This window comes from Epargyreus clarus, unplaced genomic scaffold, assembly GCF_041222505.1.
Source record: "Epargyreus clarus isolate Ecla_fem2 unplaced genomic scaffold, WU_Ecla_fem_2.2 ptg000029l, whole genome shotgun sequence".
Taxonomy (NCBI): domain Eukaryota; kingdom Metazoa; phylum Arthropoda; class Insecta; order Lepidoptera; family Hesperiidae; genus Epargyreus; species Epargyreus clarus.
Window position 1 is genome coordinate 122,964 of NW_027332235.1, and position 26,478 is coordinate 149,441.

The 26,478-nt window shown below is 38.2% G+C and overlaps 1 protein-coding gene and 1 long non-coding RNA gene across 2 annotated transcripts; both read left to right on the forward strand.

Moving 5' to 3' along the window:
- The first annotated feature begins 106 nt into the window (after positions 1-106).
- Positions 107-10,326, forward strand: sud1 (Prolyl 3-hydroxylase sud1). The gene is made up of 10 exons (XM_073089246.1): positions 107-492; positions 851-1,023; positions 1,417-1,704; positions 2,252-2,443; positions 3,484-3,651; positions 3,954-4,094; positions 4,877-5,030; positions 5,779-6,011; positions 6,831-6,965; positions 7,560-10,326. Exons 1-10 carry the CDS (start codon positions 261-263, stop codon positions 7,719-7,721), a joined length of 1,878 nt encoding a protein of 625 aa, XP_072945347.1. The 5' UTR covers positions 107-260; the 3' UTR covers positions 7,722-10,326.
- A 2,138-nt stretch (positions 10,327-12,464) lies between these two features.
- On the forward strand, positions 12,465-13,347 carry LOC140754429 (uncharacterized). Its single transcript, XR_012103660.1, has 2 exons — positions 12,465-13,000; positions 13,086-13,347. It is a non-coding gene; the product is annotated as an uncharacterized LOC140754429 (long non-coding RNA).
- The last annotated feature ends 13,131 nt before the right edge of the window (positions 13,348-26,478 follow it).

A 26,478-nucleotide genomic window follows, 5' to 3' on the forward strand; every position in this document is an offset into this window, starting at 1 on the left:
AAAGTAAGTCTGATATTTATAATAAAACTGATATAACTAAAAATAAAAAAATATTTAAGAATATTTTTTATCATAATCGGTGACGCGAACATACTGATATAAAAAAAATAAAAAATGGCAAGAAAATTAGTAAACGTCAACACAATTTGAGGTTAGGCGTCGCATCATTCTGGTTTGTTTGATATTGTTCAACGATTACACTGTTAAATTGTAGGAATATAGTTTATTTTTAACGTATTATGTAGAATTGGCGGGGTATAATGAGTTCACCGAGTAATGATAACGAAGAGGCGGCGTCGAGTGGCGCGGGGTCGAGCAACAGTGGCGGGAACGGCGGCGCCGGGGCGTCGGGCCCACCGCGGCCGCCCGCGAAGCGGCGTCTCTCCAGCGCCGCGGTTATAGAGATCTTGGACACGGAGAGCGACGACTCGGACGTGTGCGCTGTAAACTCGTACCAGGCGTCCGCTGATGAGGTGAAGAGGATACGAGGAGGTTTGTTATTGTTCCACTTCAGTAGGCGTTTCTGTACTTCACTTTCTGTGTAGTAATTTTTCGCGGGAACGTTTAAATTTAACCTGGATTTACACTCATTATTAATTAATATCTTATAATGTGAATATTGAATGCAACTATTTTTCGAGAACATTAAATCTATATTATTTTTATTATTGGTTACCCTTGGGTTGTTTATTTAAATTACATTGATTATGGTGCTGTCGATAATTGTACAAAAACAAGTGTTACTGTGAATATTTGTGTGATTGGAATTGCCAGGAACAGATTTGTTACATTCTTTAAAAGTATGTTTATTTACTTTATTTACTGTATGCTGGGTGTAATATACTTTTAGATTACTCTTCAACTTCATCATCATCGTCATCAGACTACAGCTCAGACTCGGAGTCTTCCTGGGAGGATGACTCTGTGCTGGTGGAGGACAAGTTTCCCGTGAAGGTAGTGAAGGCACAGCTGAACCCTCGGGCCAATAGGATGGATGATCCACAGTTCAATCCTGCATTAAAGGTATAAAGATAAGCCCTATAAATATGTTACATAATTCATTGCTTGAATAATAAAGAACAGTATTAGCTTAGTGATTTGAAATTCTGCCTCAATCTCGGGGTACAAGATTCGATTCCCCGTTTTATGTGGATTAGAAATTATTTCTTGCCCTAATAATAAAGAAAACCATTCTGAGAACCTAAATTATTGAGAGATCCTTAAGAAATAAAAAAAATTAAGTGTTTGCCCTTAGCTAAATTTGTGGACTAATAGCTCAGTTTTCTTTTACCTTCAGATGAGTCCCAGAGGGACAGTAATCAGTTGACAAAATCCTGAGTTATACCTCAAAAGCTATTTATTTTAATACAATTAAAGTATAAGTATACACCATTAATTTTACATTTAACTTTTCAGTCAGAAGATTTAATAGATAGACTATCAACAAATTGGAAGGAGTTAAAGGACTATTCAACGGATAATGTGACTTTCACAGCGGAACCTTTCCGATTGTGTCTGCTTCATAATGTCTTGGCCAACCCTGAGATAATCAATAACATTGTAGACGACATGAACACATTGGACTGGAACCGCAAGAAGATGGACTTGTATGAGTTCCATCAAACCACAGATCTCGCCAACCTGTCCTGGCAGAGGAGCATACGATGTATATACCAATTATTAAAGACTGAAGTTATGAGTTGGGTGAGTTGTAAGCATATAAATATTTATGTACCATATTGCGAACAATTTCTTTTTTTTAACAAATTTTTTTTTAACAAATTTCTATAAAGTTCATCTGTTTCAACCATTGATTGAAAAGTGTTCATTGTTTTTAAAATAACCTACATCATATCAATTTATTATTATACACATATTTATATATGTAGGGTGAATTTTTCAAATTGGCCTTCAGGGCCAAAACTATAAGGATTAGCGAAAAATGCTGAAAGGAGTTACGAGGCCTATATATGCTTATTCATGTGTAACTGAAGATCAAGTGGATTTGGTCACCAAGCAATCATCCATAGTTTCTCTGAATAGAAAATTGATTGACTAAATTATTATGTCTCCTGTTACAAATGTCGCACATTGAATTAAATTTGACCTATAAAAGAGCATAGTATATTATACTGTTGCTATAAGATTCACAGCCGTAAAGCAACATCAGCAAATAATATTAGCATGATATGATATACTGTGGTTATTTTAAATGTGTGGTATGCTATGTTGTTTGTGTTGTGTGGTGCAGGTGTCACAGGTGACGGGTCTGTCGCTGCAGAGCGTGTCGGCGACGTGTTCGCTGTACGGGCCGGGCGACCACCTGCTGCTGCACGACGACCTGCTGGCCGACCGCCGCGTGGCCTTCGTGCTGTACCTCGCGCCGTGGCGGCCCAGACGGCCCGCCGCGCTGCACAACGGCGCCGCACACGCCGAGGATAAGGTGCGTCCACGCTTATAATAACAATAATAAACCCAACCACACTCACACTTCAAACCCATTAAGACACTCATCCTAACCCAACACAAACCTCATCTACACACAATACTCAAACACATACACACTCCACCAAATACACTCATGAATAAGGTGACTTGGCGTAAGTCCATACCTTTTTTAAATAAAACGACGTGAGTCAAGAATAAAAATTCTTTGAATAATAACATAAACAATTATTGCCATTAGCATAAGAAAAATACACATTACAAGATAACTTAAAATTAATACTGGGCAAAAGGAAGTTTTATGTATATCGTATGCAGCAAACTGCTAGTCCGCTCTTAATATAGAAACGAATCCCAATAGCAAATTGTAGATATTAAGGGGATGAAGACAGCATGTGACCCACACTGCGTTAGTGTGCCTTTACGTTGCTACGGAGTATATGCCTGTAGTTGTTCGACCACATTGGCTGTCTGACTACACCTGCGCGCAACAACTGCAGAGCGAACTACCAGTTTGGCCCAGAGTATGCCAGTGAGATGCCAAAACCGTATGCGAAGTTACATTTTTGTATAAGAGTTATGTTTGTAGTAAAAAGTAGTATGTTCTACTTCTTGTTTTCCTTATGAAGTCTTTGCATAAAAGTTCCATTTATAGTTTCCTCTAATTAGCTTGCATAGATTGAAAAATAGATAAATCTGTAAAAGAATTTTTATATTGTTATTATGTAAATAGCTGTAATGACACTAAGTTATTCTGAAATTATCAATAAATGTTTAAATAAAATTTTTGCATCTACAAATATTATCTGCAAGTCTATAAACTATACTAATTATTATTAAAGACATATATCTATAGATGTTTTCCATTTGTGCTGCTTTAGTATTTTAGTAAACATATAGAGATTATGCTTTCTCGTCATACACATACCTTTTAGTTGATTGGGGCATGTTCTCTATGTCTTGAACATACTGTCTGATCAAATATGATGTTCTTGGTATACAAGCAAGTGACAAATAAGGACGTGGTGTTGTTAACAGGCGGAAGCGGGGGCGGACAGTGACGGCGGCTGGGCGGAGGGCATGGGCGGCGCGCTGGAGCTGTTCGCGCGCGACGACAGCGGCCGGCCCACGGATGTGGTGCGCCGCGTGCTGCCGCGGAACAACATGCTCGCCTTCTTCCCCGTAGGACACGACTCCTTCCATCAGGTCACATAAATTCAAATCTTATTCTTACATACAATACATACGCACTTTATGATAAAAATCATTATCAATATTCTTATAGGGGGTGGTCATATACATATAAGCCATAGGTGTAGGAGATCAGCCACAGATATTTTAACCTCGTGGTCTACTAAGCCTTTACTAAACATTTTAAATCTACAGCCGTGTGTAACATCGTTATACTCCCAAATTAAAAAACAAACAGGACAAGTTAAATAAAACCGTTTAAAACATGTATAAGTATGCAGAGATTTATGGAATAACGTGTGCATCTATGTGTGCAGGTGGACGAGGTGGTGTCGCTGGAGCTGCCGCGGCTGTCCATCAACGGCTGGTTCCACGGGCCGCGCCCCGACGGGCCCGAGCCCGTGGCGCCGCCCGCGCCGCTGCCGCCGCCCCCGGCGGAGCGCCCGCACAACAATGTGGTCAGTTGCTATTATAATCTTGCTTATTATAATTTTTGTTGATATTTTAACTTTTATAAATGTTCTCTATAAAATTAGGTAAACTAGGTAACTTAAAAAAATAAAAATATTATTATTACAATGTTTATAATGTAGGTAACATATTGTTTATGTAGATATTTAAGCTAAATAAAATCTGGAGTTCATTTTTAACTGGCATGAATGCTATTATATTGTCACTTTAAAAATGTCAATGCATTAGCATGAAATTCTAAGGACTATAGTGCAACTAAAGGGTTCTAGTCATAGTGCCATCCCAATTTCCTTATTAATGGAGAATCATCATTAACTCATTATCGTTCCACTGCTGGGCACGGGTCTCCTCTCTTAATGAAAAGACTTAACACCATAGTCCACCACGCTGGCCAAGTGTGTATTGGTTGACTTCACACATGTTTGAGATTTTTTTTATATATCTCTCAGGTATGCAGGTTTCCTTATAATGTTTTCCTTCACTGTTTAAGCAAGTGATAATTAATTTCTAATACTTACACAATTTTGAAAAATTGGGATTTGAACCTCTGACCTCTTGATTGAGAGGCATCTAAGTTTCTTAAGCTCTATTTATTATATTTATTATTATACTATTACTGCTTATGCTAATGAAAAATATTCGATTGTAAACTCTTTTGCAGTTATTAGTATTAACCCTTAATAAATATGACAAGGAGGTTGCAGTTTTGAGAGGTTCGATGGAAAGTTGGACTTTCTGTTGTGTCTATACTAACGTCGTGTGTGTGCAGGTGTTGCTGAGCGAGTGGGTGTCGAGCACGTACATGTGTCCGCGCGTGCGCGCGCAGGTGCAGGCGCAGATGGAGCGCGCCAGCGAGGTGTGTCTGCGCAGCGTGCTGCAGCCCGCCGCCGCGCAGCGCCTGCTCGACGCGCTCGACGACCCCGGTACGGACGCTTTTACCCTTGAACCCAGTCTAGAATGAGGAAAGTAATGGTATAGTGCGCGTCAAACTAGTCCGCTCTGAATATAGAAAGGAGTCGCGTCGCAAAAGCAAATTGTAAATATTAGCGGGACGAAGACAGCGTGGGACAGCCCCGTCTGCTGCCTGCTCGCCCGCGGGTACATAGCTGCGTTAGTGTGTCCTTACGTTGCTATGGAGTATTTACTTGTAATTGTGTTAAACCCATTGGCTTTCTAACTACACCTATGCGCAACAACTTCAGAGCGGATTAGCAGTTTGGTGCGGACTCTACTTCAGTAACATAATTTATGGTTTTTCACGCTAATAGTCTGCATTGGCATTTAAAATAAGCTTTTGGGATATAAAAAAAATATACAAAGGTTACATGACTGGTCATTTTACACAATTTTACACAAAAATGATGAAACAATATCTTTCTTAAACAGTGAAACTTTGATAATATGTGTCTTAAGACGCATGTATCTTGAAAATTGACAACTTTGGATTCATTCTTGGAACTACAACATGCTTTAAAAATTATTATATGGTTATTCAATTATAACTTAATATTATGTCGCTTAGATTATTGTTATTATTAGGTTGTTATTGTTACTATATGAAATCTAAGTATTTGTGAGACAGCTGTAAGTGTTAAGTGTGACTATATGTGTGGTGCCACATGACACAGTTGTAAGTATTAAAGGTGACTGACTATACATGTGTTGCAACAGAGGTGGAGTGGGAGCGTTGCGAGTCGAGCCAGCAGCGGCGCTACGAGCGCGTGTCGGCGCAGTGGCTGTCGCGCGCGGCGGAGCTGCCGGCGGGCGCGCAGCACGCCGCCGCGGCCGCGCTGCAGCTGCTGCGCTCCGCCGCCTTCCTGCGCCTGCTGGCCGACTGCACCGACCTGCCGCTCGCCACTTACCGCCAGCTCGAGCTGCAACGCTGGCGGCCCGGAGACTTCACGGTCAGTATGCACGCCTTTTTATAAAAATCACTAGCTGACCCGACAAATGCTGTGTTGCCATATAAAAAAAAAAAAAATCTTACTTCGAGTGGTATGAAAAATGATGAAATTACTGTAATGGCTATTAAAGAATAGGGGTTCGTGATAAAAGGGTAAACATTAACAGTTGTATGTATTTTTAATGCCACATTATACAAACCAAAATATCTTGTTCAAAAATTAAAAAAAAGGTAAGGGTGAACAAACCTTATCACTTAGGGGTAGATAGTAGCCGATTCTCAGACCTACTGAATATGCATATAAAATTTGGTGAAAATCTGTAAAGCCGTTTCGGAGGAGTACGGAAACTGTCATTGTGACTCGAGAATTTTATATATAAAATTTTAATACTGAACACGGGTATTTTTTCACAATGAAAAGATTTAGGTCATAGTCCACATTGTTAATTAATTGCATATTGAAAGATTTCACATAGCTTCGAACACTTTTAAAGATCTTTTTAATAATATTTAACTCAATTTAGATAAAGAAATTTTGAATTTGTAAAGGTCTACTTCTTATTTGAGGGAATTGTCTTTATATTTATAAGCGGTTTTTCTAATTTAACGTAAGAAAGAGTCATTATCTTTAAGATTGTAGGGATTTTTTTATTAGGGTTTTATGGAAATGTTACCTTGTTATCGTCGTTGTATTTATTAATTTCACTTAAACAAATACTTGAATTTAAACTTAAATTTTTCATCTGCACTTAATTTTTGTGTATCACTTCTTACAAAACATAAACATGATTAACCGAATTGTGTGTTTGTGTGTGGTCAGCTGATCCCCCCGCGCGAGCACTACCAGGCGCCGCGGCTGGAGGCGGTGCTGTACCTGGGCGTGCCGGCGCGCGCCGTGTGCGGCGGACAGACCGTGTACGTCGCGCCCGAGGAGGGCCGCGCGCCCGACGCGGAGGTACGCGAAACTCATATACTCCGCGCCATGCTGATAGTCCGCTCCGAATATAGAAACGAGTCGCATCGCAATAGCAAATTGTAGATATTAGCGGGACGAAGACAGCGCAGACCCAGAGAAGACAGACCCAGAGAAGACCCTCCAGTACCCGCCGCTGCCCGCTCTCGCCCACGGGTACATAGCTGCGTTAGTGTGCCCTTACGTTGCTAAGGAGTATATCCTTGTAGTTGTATGCAACAACTTCAGAGCGAACTTGCAGTTTGGGTACAATACTATACCTACTACAAATACATACATAAGAATTACTTCATTTATAGGGAGAATAAATAAGTAAGTTATTGGGTCTGGTTACATTATTATTTTTGTAAAAAAAAAAATGTAAGGATAAATTACTACATTTTAGACTATTTTTATATTGTTAAAGTACACCTATGAAAATAAATAATTTATAGTATGTAAAACATTCTAAGTTATGATTGTACATTATATACAATCGCTTTATTACAAACGTACTTGATACAGTTAGGGTACTATATAACCATAAAAATGCGTGCAATATCAATTATTATACAATGAACCTTTTGTAATCGCTAGGGTGAGGTGGACGGCGCGCTGGTGACGGTCCCGCCGCGGCACAACGCGCTGAGCCTGGTGTACTGCGACGCGGGCGCGGCCTCCTTCACCAAGTACCTCAGCAAGATGACCATGAAGCCCGACGACCGCTTCTACATCCTCGCCTGCACATACTGCGAGTGACGGCGCCGCGCGGGCCGCCCGCCCCGACACAAACCCTTCTGACTCGGTGAAATGATACGTGATGTGCTAAGTGAACGTTGTGAACTCGAAGGATGAAGTTTGGTTATTTGGCGCGTTATTCCTGATACGTGTTAAGTGAATGTTGTGAGGATTCGACAGATGAGAAGTTTGAGTTTTAGGCACGTTATTCAAGGTTTACACTCGTGGATAATCCGCTGAGTAATTCGTTTAATGACATAACCACATAGTCGTTTGATTCGCACTAAAAAATCGTAAGCGAGGAATGGTCGAGGCTCGTAGCGGATCAAATACACTCGAGTAGGTTTACAATTTGTATTACAAGAGTATATGCGTTTATTTGGCTGTATTTGACGAACACAAACGAATAGACGCGAATACAATTATGTAAATAACTTGTATGTATTCAGTACTGGCCGCGAATACTCTTCAGTCTATATCGCGATGTCGGTTTTTTGTCGTGAAACTAAGATATATGCGTCTATGTGCATATGTAGTGTTAATAAACGTTCGGCAAGTTATTCGACAGATTATTCGCAATAATCTTAATAAAGCGTAATGGTTTAACAGTGTGTAGTGTGTATGAATGAACCCAGCAGTTGAATTTTCGAGTGAAATTCAGATCTATTGCTAGAAATTATTGTTGAAAGTTACAATTGACCCATTTTTCATTATAAATATATTTATTTAAGAAACTGTCTACATAATATGTTAATATTGTCAATAAAATTGCAGCTCGCCAAGTTACATCGAATCATATTTGTTATAGTGTGTCCTTATTGGATTTTCAAGTTGTTCATAGTGGTTGCAAATATCTGTTGATTTTAAAGTATTTTATCAAACATATAAACAAATAGGTATTTACAAGGTTAATTTGAGTTGCATGTTAATAGTTGATTGATATCAATTTATGAATGTACTTATTAACGATGTCAGCTTTAACAAACAATTTTTTTATAAAATATTGTAACTAAGTTTGTTATTTTTAGTGCATTGTAACACTTGTTATTAATAATCAAACTATCCAAACTTTACTGATATACGATCAAAAATTGGCAATGAAATATGAAGTATGTAGTAAGAAGAAATTGTCAAAACCTTTGGACGGTAAAACAATAGATAGATTGATTATTTAAATCAGGTATAAAATGAATGTAAAGATAAAGTGTATAAATAAGTATTGATGTGGATTTGACAATGTCTTAGTTTAATCACTTTTAAGTCGGTAGTTTTAATATTTTTATTTAATTATCAGATTTTTTCAATGTAACATCTGGTTATTACTAAATTTGAATATCCGATATTTGTGGATATGATACTCGTGTTTATGTATTCCCGGTAAAGTCTTGTATATACCATATCATTAGTTTTGTATTCGTTATTGAAATAACTAGTTAATTGACAAACAGCTTTCGTTTTAACTTTCTTATTAGTCACTTGTGTGTACATAGCATTATAAAATGAGTATGTTTGATATTAGAATTACTGTTGTTGTAAGTAAAGATTTTATCGATAAAGTGCAAAGTTTTGTAAAAGAATATACGACACGATCGCGTAATGCGGCGTGGGAAAGGACACTAATAATAAAAATAAATGAACTATGTAAGATTTGGAAATGATACCATTTGGTGGTTTGTGAGAAAATGGTAATCTTGGTGGTTTGAGCACAGTGTAAATGTCCAAAGAATGTCGACAATAAATGAGTTTTGCTTTGTTTTATTTATTTAAAAAAGTTATGGAGTATTTAACGTGAAGAGAATTAATATGAAGTGGAATATAGATATTTTTGTACCTATCGCATCACAAACAGTAAAGTTATGATAACTGAGGCTAGACTTGCATCCGTGCTGGCTATGGACCATTCTGGAGATATCGTAAATTATGATACACTTATGATACACTAAAATGTATAGATTTTTTTGTTAGCATCTTTTAAAAAAGTAATGTCATGTATGTGTGAAATTTATTTTTTTTAGTTATAAGGGATTCACACCAAATTATATGATGGCATGTGTTATTTAGATTGGTATTTAAAAGTAAAAACAAGTGGAGCTGTCTGTTTTATATGAGGGGACTATCTTTGTCCTCAGGAGTGGCAATGCTGTGATCGGCTTCAAGTGGAACCTGTTCTATATGGAGTTGATCACGGATGTCTATGAGCTGCGGTGACTACCTACTTACTATCAAGTGGTCTGTAAGCTTGTTTGCTACTCCAATGTTATAAAATATTCCTTCAAATCAGAATAAAACATCGGAAATATTACTGCTATAAAGCAGAAATAGGCTTGTGGTGGTGCCGTCGTAGTCACAACATCTATTTAGCCATCTTTAATTTGTAAGAAAATGAGGTACTTTCGTATCGTTTGATTTTGTTAGTAAGAGCCTCATGTGGCGATGTGAACCTACAGTATAAATGAATTGTCTCTTGAATTAAACGTGTCCTATGTGTCGAATAGATGGGATTGGAGTGGAACATAATACATTAGGTAATGGGTGATCAATGGGAGGCGACGCAGCTGGCGCGCGCTAATTTAATTTTGTACATATTGTAAAACAGTATACTAAATAAATTTATGATTTGACTGTATTTTTTATTTATTTTTCCCCTTAACATAATGAATCAGTTGATCACTGCATATGTGGCAGTCATTTGTTTTTATTTTAATCAGTTTTGGTATAATATGCTGCTAAAGTAGTCGATTTAATAAGGAATAGATATCTTGTCGGTCCTTGTGTTGAGTTTTTAAGGTGGAAAATATTTGTTTTGATACGATATATTTGCTAAATGAGGTTTAACTAACATATTAAGCGTTTAATACTGGACGAGGGTAAATTGTTTAACCAAATGAAAAAGGTTACAGTTAAAGTACACGTTGATGATTAAAAACCTGGACGCGAGATGGCGTTACGAGGTACGATATCTGATCATTATAATAATAAATGGTATACTTTGTTTTTAAATATCAGTACATTGTAAATACATTGTAAATATGACTATTTATAAATTTCGTGAATATATAATGTGGAAAGATCAGTATTAAGATGAAGCTGGGGAATGGTGATTGAAAACCATTTCGAACACATGACTGCAAAATTTTGATCCACCATGATGTACTTTTTAAGCTTTTTAACCCTTTAAACGACAATGAGGTTCATTTACGGATATATTTAAAAACCAAATCTACCACTATTAATTTTTTTTTTATTTGAGATGTTAGAAAAATGATTCAACGTATTCTATTCAGTTTGTCAAGTAGGTATAGGTCGCTTACTTATAATTTTTTTAAAGGAATATTCGATGATCGCTGTAGCGGAGTCTTCACCATACTGCTCGACACGCTGAGGGTCCGGGTTCGATCTTCGGTCAGATAAACCTCTAAATTATGAATTTAGATTTCTGTTCTGGATCTTGGTGTAAGTGTGTTCATGTTACTTATGACTCAAAATTCTGTTGTAGGGCTCTGAGTGAGGAAATCGAAATTTAATTATTTATTAGGCTGGCTACAAATCCCGTAATTTAGCTACTTCGACATCTCAAAATGTTTAATTCGTCTACAGTTTCAGATTTCCCCCGGCGAAGTTATAATGTGACGTCATATTATCGTAATACAGTTTAATAGACATACGATGTTTGTAGCCGTGTTGTTTGCTCAGTCTGTAAGCCAGCATTTACTTACCTATCGTTGAGATTGCTTAGCACTAGTTTCGCTTTACCAGCTACTTGAAACAAGATAAATAGATCAGTCTTTGAAAGTCAAATGCGTGTTGTTTTATGTAAGTTTCGGAATATCTTACTAGGCATACTGCCTAGTAGCCTAGTAGCTCTAAGTAGATAAATGAGGTAATAGATACTAGGCAGGTATATTGAAGGTTTTGATAGACAGTGGGAATGACAAGTTTTTCTTATAAATAACAGATAATGAAGACCTTTAGTTAGTTTAGATTAGTACCATTAATAATAAATAATGTTTTGGCTACCAAAATTGCATAGATTGATAAATAAATAAATAAATAAAACCCGAGTTACAATACCTTGAAACCGATAAGGGATTCCGATTCCAGCCAAAAAATGTTACAAGGATTTTTCATTCAATTTATTCGTTTATAAAAGAACTTTTTGTCTCCTTTTTGATTTTATATAACGAAAAGTTTTAACGAATTAAACGTAACCTGTATAATTTGGCGCCACAGGGTCGTATCGTATTACCAAGGAATATTGGGACTGCGAATATAATTTTATCATTAAACTCTAGAAAAACGAAATGTATTTATATCTATATAACGAAATGTATCTGTATCTATATATACATTTCATTTTTCAGCTAGTTGTACTCGTAGTGGGCATTTAGTTTGTAGCATACGTACCTAATCATTGACAAAAAACATTCCTTTACTAGGCGGATTGAAGACTTGCAGTAGGTACATAGCTGGAAACCGCAAGATCAAGATCGGTCTAAGTGGTTTATATATAACTTTTTCACGATATAGGTAACTAAGTACCATGAGAAACAAATTTATAAGAACTACCAATGAGGAACGCTGCGACCTACATGTGCTGGTAAACCTCGTGAGGCGGTCACGTGCCGGCGGAAGCGGCACTGATTGCGCCCCGCGGGACGCCGCCAGCAATATCGCCCATTGATCTCGCATCATCGCTAAACCAACACAAATTACTTGCGCGATACACATCCAATCCGAGGACGTGTCGTACTAGACGGATAACATAGGTCAACATTTTTTTAATTTTTTTTTGTGCATGAGTTTTACTTAATATATTCTGATTATATAAGCAAATATATATAAAAAAATGAAATTACAAATCGATAATATTTGCTTTTATAGAAATTAGAGCAATTTAACATTTTTTTATTTTCGAGTCCAATAAAGTCGGTCTTGGCACACTAACGTTGTCAAAAGAGTGGCAAGGGGGCGGAGTGTAGTGTTTCTTGCATCGCTCCTTGTGTACGAAAGTAAGTAATTGCTTATTTCAGTGGAATAAAGTAATTCATTTTTTTTTTCGTTGTATCAGTCTGTACAAAATGACTTCGAGATGTTGTAAACGAGACGCCGACATATTTTATTATATTTGCGGCGAATTTATGACAATATGAGAAAAAAAGGACGATTTATGTACAAATTTAAAGATTTCCGAGGCATACCAACTTACTTCCATCTGTATACTGTATACCTGTTAAAAATCAAGATAAAAAAATGGGCCTCCCATATTGTGTCAGGTAACACTTGCAGAAATATTCTGGACGGTGAGTTTATATTCATTTTTTTTTAATTTAATAGCTATTTTATAATAACTTTAATTAGGTTATAATATGGTACGTTTTATTGTAGGTTGGTACCGAGGTGAAAAAAGAGCAATGAAGTTTGCAGTGCCAAGATTTTGGAGGATACTCAGTAATCATCGCATAGATTGTTATTTTTGTATTGTGAATCCACACAAAGATAATAAAATCAAAGAAAACATATTATCCGGATCTACCAACGACTGTTTAGTGTTGATTAATAAGTACTTGCATTCTATTTTAAAATTTCTGTTATAAGAATGTATCATTAATTGATGTTTGTGTATCTTTTAATAAATCAACTGTGTCCATTTTTCATGTATTATTGAGCGTTTCCTATCTTTAAAATTATATAAAACAAATTGTGTGTGATATATTATCGATCTTTTTTATTCGTTTGAAGGACTTATTGCTGCCATTATGTGTAGAATATAACATCGTTCAAATGTCCGCACGGCTTTTATGGTTATGGTCTGCAAAAGGCAGAGTTCTTATGGGCGACGGGAAATCGACTGTCTCAGATTCTAGTGCACACTCTCACGGACAGCGGCGATGTTTTCGGCAGACCTTCCGTTTCGTTGATATACGAATGTTAGTCAATCATTTAATGACCCAGTAGACTTTAATTTATCCACCAGATTGCGAATAGTCCTCTCGGTAGGACGATTATGGCGACCACGCGGTAGCGGACGATTGTAGCACGTGTTGCCCGAACAGAATAGCTTTTTGATACAATAATTTTATTATTTGTTCATGTTGTTGAATGCTATAAACGTCCATGGTAATTTGGCAAAACAAACTGAATAAATTAAAACTAATTTGACAGATGTTGCTTCAGTAAGATGACCGTTATCAACTTTCAAAGTTCGGAAGTCCTTGTTAGAAGACCCTATATTTTCATTGATTTGAATTTTCCAATTTGTACACATAAAAGTAAATTCAGAACTATTTTCTGTTCTTTTTCTTATTTCTAGGTATAAAAGGAATAAAAATAACGTATGTATAACCCATGCTCAAAAATTCTGTAGACCGGTGTAATTCATATATTATACTGATACGGTTTTATATTTATTATATTCGGAATATCATGCGACAGTATAGGTGTATATATATATATTTTATAACATACAAGTAGCTTGTAAATCATCCTGTTGCTAGGTGAGGGCTACCGCCCATGAACATTTGTAATCAAACCCAGACTGATTAGTCCTAACTCCTACCTGAGGATGGCCACAGAGGACTACATGAACATGCCTTACTATTACTAGGTGTCTCTCCATTATCACATCATCTTTTCTTCAAACCAGAATAGAACAGTGCTTTACACTGCTGTTATTGTCCAGAAATATTAATATAATATAATATATACGGCACAAATAATTATGTTAATGGAGTTTCCAGAAGCGAACGAGCTTTACCATTTTTAAATTATTCCACCATTTGCCTACCCTTTTACAGTTATTTTTAAATTAACTTATTACTTTACCTAAGAATAAAGATGGAGAAAAAGTCAAAAGTGGAAGGAAGTAAACGACGTTTTCAAATGCATTATTTCAGTTGATAAATGACTTTCTTAAAAAATCAAAATGATTAATGGTTACTATGTAAAATACATTAACTTGAGTAATGTCTTTAACCTTTTTTTTGTTGATGAGGGGAAAGGTTTCCCCTTCATCAACAAAAAGCGACACGGGTTATGGGGTATTTAACTCACTAAATTCCCGTGGTAATCCTCAGCGCTACGTACGTACGTCCAACATATCCAATGAAGTTCTCTAGGCAAGGTACTTCGGTCATGCCTTGCCCTGGTCACCATACCGTTAACGCTTACCACTCTGATAAAAGTATTTATGACGATCCTTCCTAGAGTCGCTGGCTGGGTTGTTCGCGCTTCCACCCGCCCGCAACCCAGGAAGTCCCTATGAGTCGCCTCAGTGCCTCTTACGATACGGAGAGCTATCGTAGTTCTATTCTGGTGACGAAACTACAGGGACAAATATCTCCAGCCTAAAATGATAGGTAATTATGTCTCGAATCTGTGTCGAAAACGTGTCGAAAACCCATGCACATTATTACGAGTATGTTCCTAGGACAGTCGGAAATTGATTCAACCGTCTTTCGGCTAAGCATTGCTTTTCGAAACAGTCAATATAAAGCATATCAACATAAAGATTAATTACAGCATCAATGAAAAGGATTTTGGACCGCATCTATCCCTCTGTAATGCGAACTAATGCTCCTTTTCTACTGAGTCTATTCAGCAAGATCCAATAAACGTGAATGTATTGGTAAATGATATTGTCTATTAGCGAGGTCGACGAAACTGGGTTAATTATTGTATTTGTATTGTGTTTAACTGCTTTTATAATGGCTGACATTCTACTTACTATATGTGGGATTGTACATATATGTCAATTATTATGATTGAAGGTTGATTAACAGTATTACATATTTGCATTGTTCTCACTTCTATCTTATAACGATTGCTGTAGCTACTGTAGCAATAATGGATGTTTACGTTAGTTCCTATCCCTGGAAAATTTGCAACATTTGCTGGATTTCTACCAATTTTCTGTTAGTTGTTTAGTAAAGTGTAGGGATACATTTCAACCCTTCTTTCTGGATGCCAGGATTCTAATCCCACACATCTCTGATTTTCGAACGATATGTGCGTATCACAAAGTAATGATCATATTATTATTATTCTTTAAAAACGAAGGAACAAAAAATGAACATCAGCAGAAAATCTGTATTACTAAGAGTTCTCCAAAAGGTGATGGGGATATAATAAGTAGTGGGCTATGACCTAAACTCTTCTCATTCTGAGAGGATACCCATGTTTTACATTGGGACACTTAAGAAGTAATGATGGTTGCCGAAATACTTTTTTGTAACTTCTAATTCGGTCTTATCTGTTTGTTCATTTATACGTATTGAGGGGTTAACACCATAAAATCAATTTCCTTTATACGAGTTAACTTCACATTATAAAGCTTCATCTGTGTCACAGCCATTCTATAAACTACGGAAACGTCGAACTAATATTTCCTCTTGCATAAATAGTTTGAATACAAGAAAGCGACACGGTTCAGGCCAGTTAACACGATGCTTATGGACTGAAAGTAACTAGAGTGACTCGATGACACGGAACAGAAAGAAACTTTATTTAACTTGATGTTTATTTCCTTTCGATATTTTCAGCAGTTATATTTACCCGTTCAATGTTTATTGAAATTTTGGATACGATTAGTAGTTTTACGATTCTTAATTATTATTATTGACATTACCTCATGTTTTAAAGTAAGGAAACTATTATTAAGTCCATCCATACTATTTCTGTCTAATAACAGTAGATAATGTTACGAGTAAGCGCTGCTGTGTTCTGGTTTGAACAGTGTGGTAAGGATGACATTGTTACTTACCCGAGGCGTTGGAATTTAATAAACCATCCATATCCGGGTATCCATAGTATTTGTGTCCGGCCTCAGGTGGGACTTTAGTCTTATTTGCAGTTCTTCTTTCTCGCTTACACTTTTTATGGACTTGTATGTGTATAAAAGTGTGCATAGAAGGTGATAGAACCCTTTGTGGTTCGACTCCGGCGGCACCACCGCTACACCTATTTCTAACCAATAACAGCAGTGTTAGGCGCTGTTGTGTTCCGTTTTGAAGGGTGTGGTAAGGGAGACAGACTTATCCGAGGCGTTCCAGCTTAGTCCTCAGGGGTAGCGGCGCATCTGTGGCCGACCTCAGGTAGGAATATCTAATCCTATCTGAGGTTGATTACAGATGTCCATGGGCGGCAGTAGCCGCTTGCCATCGGGTGGACTGCATGCTCGTCTGCTACTCCTATATTATAAAAAAAAATTGTTAGTAAATCTTAACATTTTTTGTTGGAAACAGTATTTACATGCCGGCATGACGTAAACATGAATTCCATTAACGTGAGTATGTCACTTGAGCAGTTTATTCAGAACATTTCAGTAGGTTATCGTGCAGATTAGTTACAAAAATTACAAGTATATAGGTAGAAAAGAAGCCGGTCATGTGAAATGACGGCGGTATGCGACCACACATACCGCCGTCCTTCCCGGGGTCGCTGGCCGGGCGGTTTGAGCTCCCACTTTTGCCGTCCGCAACCCCGGAAGCCTCCTTTTAGTCGCCTCTTACGACAGGCAGATGATACCCTAGCCCTATTCTCGTCCCGGAACTACAGGGACAATGATTCACTTACTCCTTAAAATACTTTTAATATACCAACTTTATTATAAAATGGAGAATGACTTATATAATCAACTAATGTTATCACAATTAAATTGTAATATAAGATCATTATTATTTACCTTGAGATTGAAATGTCAGATAATTATAACGCGATAAACAAATTAATAAAGTGAATTGGATTATTAAGTTTTTACGATTAACCATTATGATGCCATATGATGGACGGGCACTATTATCAGGAAAATGGCAATTATAACTTTTATATTACTATTAGATTATATAGGCACCTCTATATAATCTTTTTTTTTTTTTTTTTCTTCTCGAGGGGGAAACCTTCAAAAGGTACCCGGTGCCGTGGGAGCGACACGGGGTTATGTGGGATTTTTACCGCACTAAAACCCCCCCGGTGGCCGTCCTCAGCGCTGCGTAGAGGACTCCGGGATCTCCAAAGGAACGCAACCGGAGTCCTCTCAGCGCACTGCCCCGTCGGGCTCCGCCCAAGTGAGATTGAATCACCCCACCGTCCGATGTACACGACGGTATGCGACCACACATACCGCCGTCCTTCCCGGGGTCGTTGGCCGGACGGTTCGAGCTCCCACTCTTACCATCCGCAACCCCGAAAGCCCCTTTTAGTCGCCTCTTACGACAAGCAGGAGATACTGTAGCCCTATTCTGGTCCCGGAACTACAGGGACAACCTCTATATAATCTAATAGTAATATAACTTTTATATTACTATTACCTTATATAGGCACCTAATTGTTCATGGCGAAAATCATGCGAGTTTTTTTCTCGAGGGGGAAACCTTCAAAAGGTACCCGACGACGTGGGAGCGACGCCGGGTTATGTGGGATTTTTACTGCACTAAAACCCCCCCGGTGGCCGTCCCCAACGCTTGTTGGAGAACTCCGGGATTTCCGACGGAACACAACCGGAGTCCTCCAAGCGCGATGCTCGGGCTCTACCCTGGGGGAGCAGTTTTCGCTCCTCCCACACAATGAACTACAGGGACAATACGAGTGCAACCTAGTGACTGAAGACGTAAAACATCCATTAGAAATTGAAACAAAAGATTCACAAGCTTTTTCAAACGGAAAAGGAAAGTTAGTTCCGTTAGAACACCCGCACCCGAGTTCGTTACAAATAATTATAATTTTAAATAACTGGCAGTGATGAATGCCGTGCTTAGCGGGGACGTTTTACTAATCTACCCTCACCCGTTGAAAGATTATATCTAGGCTCAAATCTGTTCGGAAAGCGGCTGTAAGGTTTGATGATACGGTTGGAAATATACTGTAGATGTATTTTGGAGATTTTGACGGTGTTGGTGGATCATCTGAGTGTAGGGTGGCGGTAAGGCGAGTCGCGGCTGGTCGCGCCCGCGGCTTAAACATTAAGTCTAATGTTCTTAGCGATTCAGATTGCTCGCAGACCGTGTGACATAGACTAGGGAGCTAAATTAACTTCACTTTCACTGAGTTGTCTTAAAGTTGAGATGGTTGAATAGAATATCCTTTGTTAGTGTCTGAGAACGTAATCTTTAGGAATATTGCTTACAACTCTAAACACATATGTTGCAAACTCTGATCCAAAATAGTAAAAATGGTAGCACCCAAAGTTGGTGCTGCTGAAGTGGAATCCTAAAAATGTATGTTCCCTCTTTATTACGAAATGAAAGGAAAATGATTTATCTCAAGCCGTAATAGGTGCATGGTACTGACGGGTTAGCAGGTAACAGCATGAAACTGTAAAAGTATTTGAAACAATGAAGTAGTAATTGATTTTAAAAGGCCCTTTGTCCATTGAGGCAGCCATAGACGAATAAAACTTATAGAGTGACATAAAATTTCTGCCTAATAACAGGAGTGTTAAGCGCTACTGTAATCTGATTTGGTGAGGGAGACTTTTTCTAGACGTTTCAACTTAGTCCACAAGACTAGTAATGCGTTTGTAGCCCATCTCAGATAGAAATCTACTCTTATCTGGGCTTGTTACGGATGACTATGAGGGGCAGTTGCTACTTTCCATCAGGTGGACTGCATGGCGCTTTGCTACTTCTATATTATAAAAGAATACTCTTATATATCACCGTGGGTGATACATTAAAATAAGAAGTCTAAACGCACCTTGCTCTATGGCAGCTACTGCAAAGCACATTCACAAAAAGCTCGGAGAAATGCGATCGTTTTGCAATTGATTCGGAGAGCTTTCACTGCACAATCGGTAACCGCTTCCACTAGTACACAGAAAGCTATTATAGCGTATTTTTCTAAGGTTTCCACTATTCGGAAACATTTTGTGCACTGACTCAAGTATTTCTTTTCCGCTACAAATGCTTTTAAAAATGTATTTTTCAACCGTTATGCCGTTTTCAATTTTTGCTTTGTTTAGAGATATTGAAATAATTATGGTTTTAGTCTTTGGTCGTATAGTTGCAAAAATGTATGTTTATGCATAGTATTAATAATAATAATGTTATATTAATAAAAATTATTCCATTACTTAAATTCAATCGTACATATCTGTTGTTGGTTAAAATCCATCCTTCGATTTACATTCACATTTATATAATGTCTCTTTATTCGTGTCTTTTAATTTAACATTACTTATTGGTATTACGGCTAGGGGAGCCTTATAAGGTCGAGTCTGGTGATATGGATGAGCTATAATAGTGTAATTCGGCGATAGAGCGGCCGATTTTCGGCTTTAGTAATGTCCTGTAGGTGCTTTATTCATTTCTCAATAGTTTTTGTCTCTAATGATTAGTAGATATCGTCGTGGTTTGATTGCAGTGGCATCATTGTTGCATATATTTCTATTTTGTATCAGTGATGCGTTAATCTACCTTAAAGGTTATGACTTTGTAACTAACTCATCGTGAGTACATTTGCAACTTCTTATCCACGAAATCAATTATCGTTTCAAAACTAAAAACCACGCTAAATTCTTACAAGGAAAATCGTTAATCCTGACGATCCTGAAGAGGAGAATGGGATGAAATTGTTAAAATCGTTTATTGTCATCGGTTAAAATCGGTTCTTGATAATTGTTTAAAATTTTAAAATAATCGCATAGTTCAAAGTGGGTAAAAATCGAGTTCAAAGATTCCGTTACATACATACATACAGGTGAAGCTAATAAAAGCGTGGTAAAACTAAAATACTTAAATGTCTTATTGTCAAAATAATTCGCAATATTATCGGAATTATGTAGCCAGTACCATTGATTACCGAGCCTTTCCTCAAAACCGGTCGTGCATCGTATACCTACCTAACAAATGAAATGTTGAGAAAAACAATATAAGAAGGCATAGGATAAAGTTTTTGTGGGTATTACCTGTATTGTAAAAAGGTTTGGAAAATTGGGGTTTCGTTAAATCCTCTTTTGTTCAGTCCGATCAATTTGAGACACATATTGAAAACATCATATAAATTCGGCGTATTTATTGTATCGTTTGCTATGCAGAAGGTTTTGGGTTAAATTGCAAGCCAAATTTTGAATTTAGAATTCTTTTTATGAGCTCATAGCCCAAATACCTACTACTGTTAATCCTAAAATGAAATTACAAATACATATAGAAAAACACTTATTTAAAAGGAATATAATAAAATTTCAAAAGCGTTGTACAAATATTGTTTTAAAAGCGTCAAGTAGTAAATCTCGTATACGGATTTTGTTTAAAACAAGCGAGTTAAAATAATACAAGAGATTGAATACAAACAACGCATTACGATAAGCGCTCCAAGCAATGTTTGTTGAAATAACGTATTGAATACAAAGAGCGGTTGAGCTTTTCGTAGCAACCTTGCGTTCCCATTCCGATGTTACAGGTGGGTTGGGAATTATGACATACTATTGAGTACCCAGATATAATATTTAAACATTCGACCCGCGTGGCGCAGCGGTCACCATGCCGGTCTGACGCGTAGAGGGTCCCGGGTGCCATCCCCGGCCAGATAGATTTCTAAACGATGAATTTAAATTTCTGTTTCTGAGTCTGGGTGTTTGTGTATTTGTCTCTGGGTGTGTCCATAGCACCCACGATACAGGGAATCCTAGTGTGGGGCTGTGAGTGTAGAAAACATTCGTATCGTAACAAAATTTGTAAAAATACCATTTGAATTTAAATTTAATATAATTAGAAGCACTTAATTTAATATAATTATGGTATGTGCATATACGAGTATACACCGGCCCACGGACCGTATGGTCTGTTTAGCCAGCGGAACATTTTAAAATCTTTCAGTAAATTATAGCGGTTTGCATTATGTAACTTGTATTTGAATATAACTTGTAAATTTGGTGCCGAAATTATATACGAGTAAATTAATATTTAAAATAAATTTAACATATGGAAGATTTTTTCGTCAGTCTACGACTCACGACTATCTATTATAGCCCGCAACTTTCCACAGGTTGCCTTTTCTTTTGTTAACGAGAGGGAAACCTTCAAAAGGTACCCGGTGCCGTGGACTCTTACCGCACTAAAACCTCCCCGGTGGCCGTCCTCGGTGCTGCGTAGAGGACTTCGGAATTTCCAACGGAACGCAACCGGAGTCCTCTTAGCGCGGTGCACCGTCGGGCTCCGCCCAGGCGAGCCTGACGCTCGCCACACCGTCTGTTGTACATGACGGTCGTACATGACGGTATGCGACCACACATACCGCCGTCCTTCCCGGAGTCGCCGGCCGGGTGGTTTGAGCTCCCACTCTTGCCGTGCGCAACCCCGGAAGCCCCCTTTTAATCGCCTCTTACGACAGGCAGAGGTTAACGTAGCCCTATTCACGTCCCGGAACTACAGGGACATTCCCCAGGTTGCCTCCCATTGTAACTCAACAATGCGTTGTACCAGTTCAGAAATTCTCAAATGTAGAACAAATAACAAAACAATCGATTTTTTTCTAGCCGGCACTTTATTTGTGCAAGAATTACCACTGTACTCTGAAACATATATGTATTAAATGTCTCGACACTTCTTGAAAAATCTGATTTGACACCGACACTGTTACAGCGAATAGTATGTAGATAGCGGACTTAACCCACAAATGTGCATTTTTAGCATTAAACGTGTTGCAAAATCTTAAATATTCTAGATAACATAATGGCATTCTATTTCAGGGTGCTTTTTATTATTAAAGGTTGCGTTCTACCACAGGGTATCCCTATTCCAGAAAATATCTCAATTAGTACATGTATAACTCTATATGTGTTTTATAAAGGAATTTTGTAAAAATGTAGGGTCTTTTAATAATAATGTACACATTTTTATGGTAAATATTTTAAGTAGTTTTTTCAAAAAATAAAAACTTTTTCTGTGGACTCCCAGTGACAAACTTGTTATATTCCTATTGTTACTCTGAAGTAGCCGCGAGGAATACATAATAAAATACTTCTTTTTTTAGACCGTAACAAACTTTTATTAAGTCGCTAATGCTAACCGACAGCCGACGGACGCTTCATTATCATCCAGAAGAACCTTCCTATAATTAACATCTCGTGATGTTGGCAATGTTCTCAAAAACTTTTGAGTGCGTGTGTCTTGTCTTGGTTTTTCTCTAATAACATATTTTTTTGCATGAAGTCTTAAGAATGTTAAGAGTGATTGCTTTAAGTTTCATGAATTAGTTCTGCATCAAAAAATAATTATTTTTGAGCGAGACATGAAGTGTCTACTTGGAAAGGAAAATGCCGGAAATCAAGGAAAATAGTTTTAAGACAGACCTTGTCGCAAGAGATAAGGAAGGGTTAAGGTAAAACAGGGTGACCATAGCCACCAAAAGTAAATCGTGGACTTTTTTTTATGAAACTGTTTTTTTCAATAGGTTGGTTTTCGAGCAACCCTTAGTTATTCGACTCCGGAGGCAGCACCACTTATTTCTGCATAATAACAGCAGTATGGTGTGGGAGACCTACTTATCTGAGGCGTTCAACTTGCGATAAGACTAACCTTACCTGAGGTTGATTACAGATGTCCATGGGCGGTAGTAACCACTAACCATCAGGCGGATCATGCTAGTTCAATATTATGAAAGATTTTCAGGATAGTCCATGTAAATGTGAGCTACGTGAACATCCAACTCATTGCGTGAGTGCAGCCTTGTGGGGCTCATATGTTCCGCTCCACGACCTCACGAGGCTCGTGGCTCGTTGCTTAGGGCTTGTGTACAGCCCTTACAGCCCTTACCAATGCTATGAAATCCTATATTACCATTTCTGTCAGATCTTATTAAAGTGATGCTGGATAAAGGGATATTGACTTTTACGCCCGCCGTTAAATCCAATCTTTCCAATTTGTTGTCTACTAAAATAGACATTTAGTCATTTCCGCAAACTAGAAAATGACAAATCTTTAATTATGTATTTTAATACAATATTTACAGTCATTGGGAGAACTTTTAAATATAGCCACAATCTATAAGTATTGTGCAATCGAATATTTTACATACATTCCAAGTTACAGCATATTTCAAACAAATACAAGAAAATTTTCCATTTTTAATCCAATTTCAACAAAACTCCTACGTCTGCCAAAATCCATGAACAACCGAAACGCGAAAATTTGTTCCAAGTTCTTAATTCAAAGTCGCTCGTTGTTCATTTAGCGCAGTTTTTCGCGCGCCTGGAAATTGTGAAATATGATAAGGGACTTGCTGACGATTTATCATGTTACTTTTACACCGAAACTGAACATGAAAAGCAAACAATTTAAATTACTATTTATTGGGTTGAAATGATGTTAGGTGATTAGATTAAAGGTACGACAATAATTAAATACGATTTAGGTTAATAACTCCTGCCGCGGCTTTCAGTTGGGTACTTGGGTCCGTGCGCGTAAGCTACACACGGGCGTGTTGTTTTACATCAATATTCATGAAACTGCAGTTTTATGCGGTTCTGTACTCTTACTATGAGTTTTTACGTTTTGATAAATATGACTGTTTTGGTATTTGTTTACGTATTTGCCCATACAAATTCCAATCAGTGCCCCTAGCGGATTGTGTCAGAACTAGGGCCGTATGGGCCGTATGGGCGCGCGCGTGCACCTGGAGGGGCTGCGCTTGGCAGACGTGCGACGTGCCCTTGCGTGCCTTCCAGCAAAGCGTTCGGTGGGGCCGGACGGCATCCCACCATTCATCTTAAGGGATTGTCGGTTTGTATTAGAAGAACCTCTGCTGCATATGTTTAACGTTTGTCTTGCAAACATGACATTCCCAGATCGTTGGAAGCTCACTCGAGTGGTGCCTGTTCCGAAGGCTGGGGGTGGTGCGGAACCTGGTGATTACAGACCCGTGGCGGTCTTATGCGCTCCGACCAAAGTGTTCGAGTCCGCGATTCATCACCTTATGTACGCGCAGGTGAGAGCTCAGTTGTCCGACGCGCAACACGGTTTCCGTCCGGGACGAAGTACGACTGGGAATTTACTAAATCTCATGTCACTCGTGGTACCAACAGTGGATGCTGGAAGGCAGGTAGATGTGGCCTATTTTGATTTTCGGAAGGCATTCGACACGGTCGACAATGACATCTTACTGAAGAAGTTGGCACTTGTAGGCTGCACGCCTCACACGCTGACTTTTTTCGCCAGCTACTTGCGGGATCGGCGACAGTACGTTGACTGTGCAGGATGCCTTTCGGACCAGTATTTCACAAGATCAGGCGTCAGTCAAGGCAGCAATTTAGGACCCCTCCAATTTATATTAATGATCAATGATCTACCAGAGGTGGTTCGTGAGACGACATGTCTTCTGTTTGCTGACGACCTAAAACTGGTACGCGAAATTAGGGATAGTACCGACCACGCTGGACTGCAACGCGACATAGAGAGGGTAGCTGAATGGAGCCATAAAAACAAATTGCACTTCAACGTCTCTAAGTGCTCGGTGCTTTCGTTCAGTCGGGCGCGCGCCCCTTACCACCATCCATACTATCTGGAAGGTGTACCCTTTCAACGCGTAACGGAGGTTAAGGATCTGGGTGTACGGTTCACTGCGGAGCTTAACTTTCGGGACCATATAGCCGACGTATGCAGAAATTCGTACCGCAACCTTGGCTTCGTACTAAGGCAATCTGAAGGTTTCACAAATATAAACGCTATACGCGCCTTGTATGAAGCCATCGTAAAAAGCCATTTAGAGTGCAACTCGGTTGTATGGGCCCCGAACGAAGTTAAGTACAAAGCGATGTTAGAACGCATCCATAATAAATTCACGCGTCACTTATATCGGAAGTTATATGGAGTATACCCAGGATATCCGTTGCTGTATCCCACCTTCTTCATCCTAGGCATGACAGGTTACAGCAAATTAGAAGTGAGGAGAGAAGTGTTCCTTGCCAAATACCTTTTCAAGGTACTGAGGGGGGAAACTGTTTGTCCAAGAATCTTGGAAGGACTACAACTGTGCGTCCCTGATAACAGCGCCTCACGGCGGCGACGTCCGCCACTGCTGTCGGTGCCGCACGCGCGTACCAACCTGTTGCGTGAGGCACCGCTTACGCGCGCGCTGCGCACACTCAATAAGGTATCTGTTAGAATTGATTTATTCAATTGCTCGCTGACCGAGTTCACAAAGGTTGTAACACATGTTATATGTTACGAATGACAATTGGAAATACCTAAATTTTTACAAATAATATTATATAAATTTATTGTAAACTGACATTATTATTATTGACATCTTTGATTATTATTGACATATTTGATTATTATTGACATCTTTGATTATTACTGTATTAATTATTATTATTATTATTATGTACAATTATTGTGTTATTATTATTAATATGTAACTACACTAACGAATTAGGCTATAAACCTGTAATGTTAGATGTAAGAATTATGAATAAATAAATAAATAAATAAATAAATACAAAAGCGTTATATCGCTGTTATAAGGTAAAAATATAGGTGTGGATTCGAAGCCGGGAATTTTTTGCACTTATCTCCGAGTTCTGGTAAACAGCATCCCACTATATTGTTTCTATTAAATAGAAGAGGTTCGGTGTGTACGCCTCCCTGGGCTTGTCGCCGTCCACCTCACCGCACCGTTGCAGTTTAGTATAACTGCGCGATCAATGTACCGATGCATTCGATTTACACACGCAATGTTTTATAAATGGCTTGCGTCACCGTTTGGTTAGGAATTCAATGTAGCTTAATGTAGTTCCGTTTTTATTTTCTCCTAGACATAAATCGTTTTTTTATAATATAGATGTAAC

Bases quoted from the DNA above. Each gene is read 5' to 3' on its own strand.
- sud1 (XM_073089246.1), top strand. From the start codon at position 261: ATGAGTTCACCGAGTAATGATAACGAAGAGGCGGCGTCGAGTGGCGCG. The intron at 4,095-4,876 runs GTCAGTTGCTAT...GTGTGTGTGCAG, and splicing joins AGCGCCCGCACAACAATGTG to GTGTTGCTGAGCGAGTGGGT. The intron at 6,012-6,830 runs GTCAGTATGCAC...GTGTGTGGTCAG, and splicing joins GGCGGCCCGGAGACTTCACG to CTGATCCCCCCGCGCGAGCA.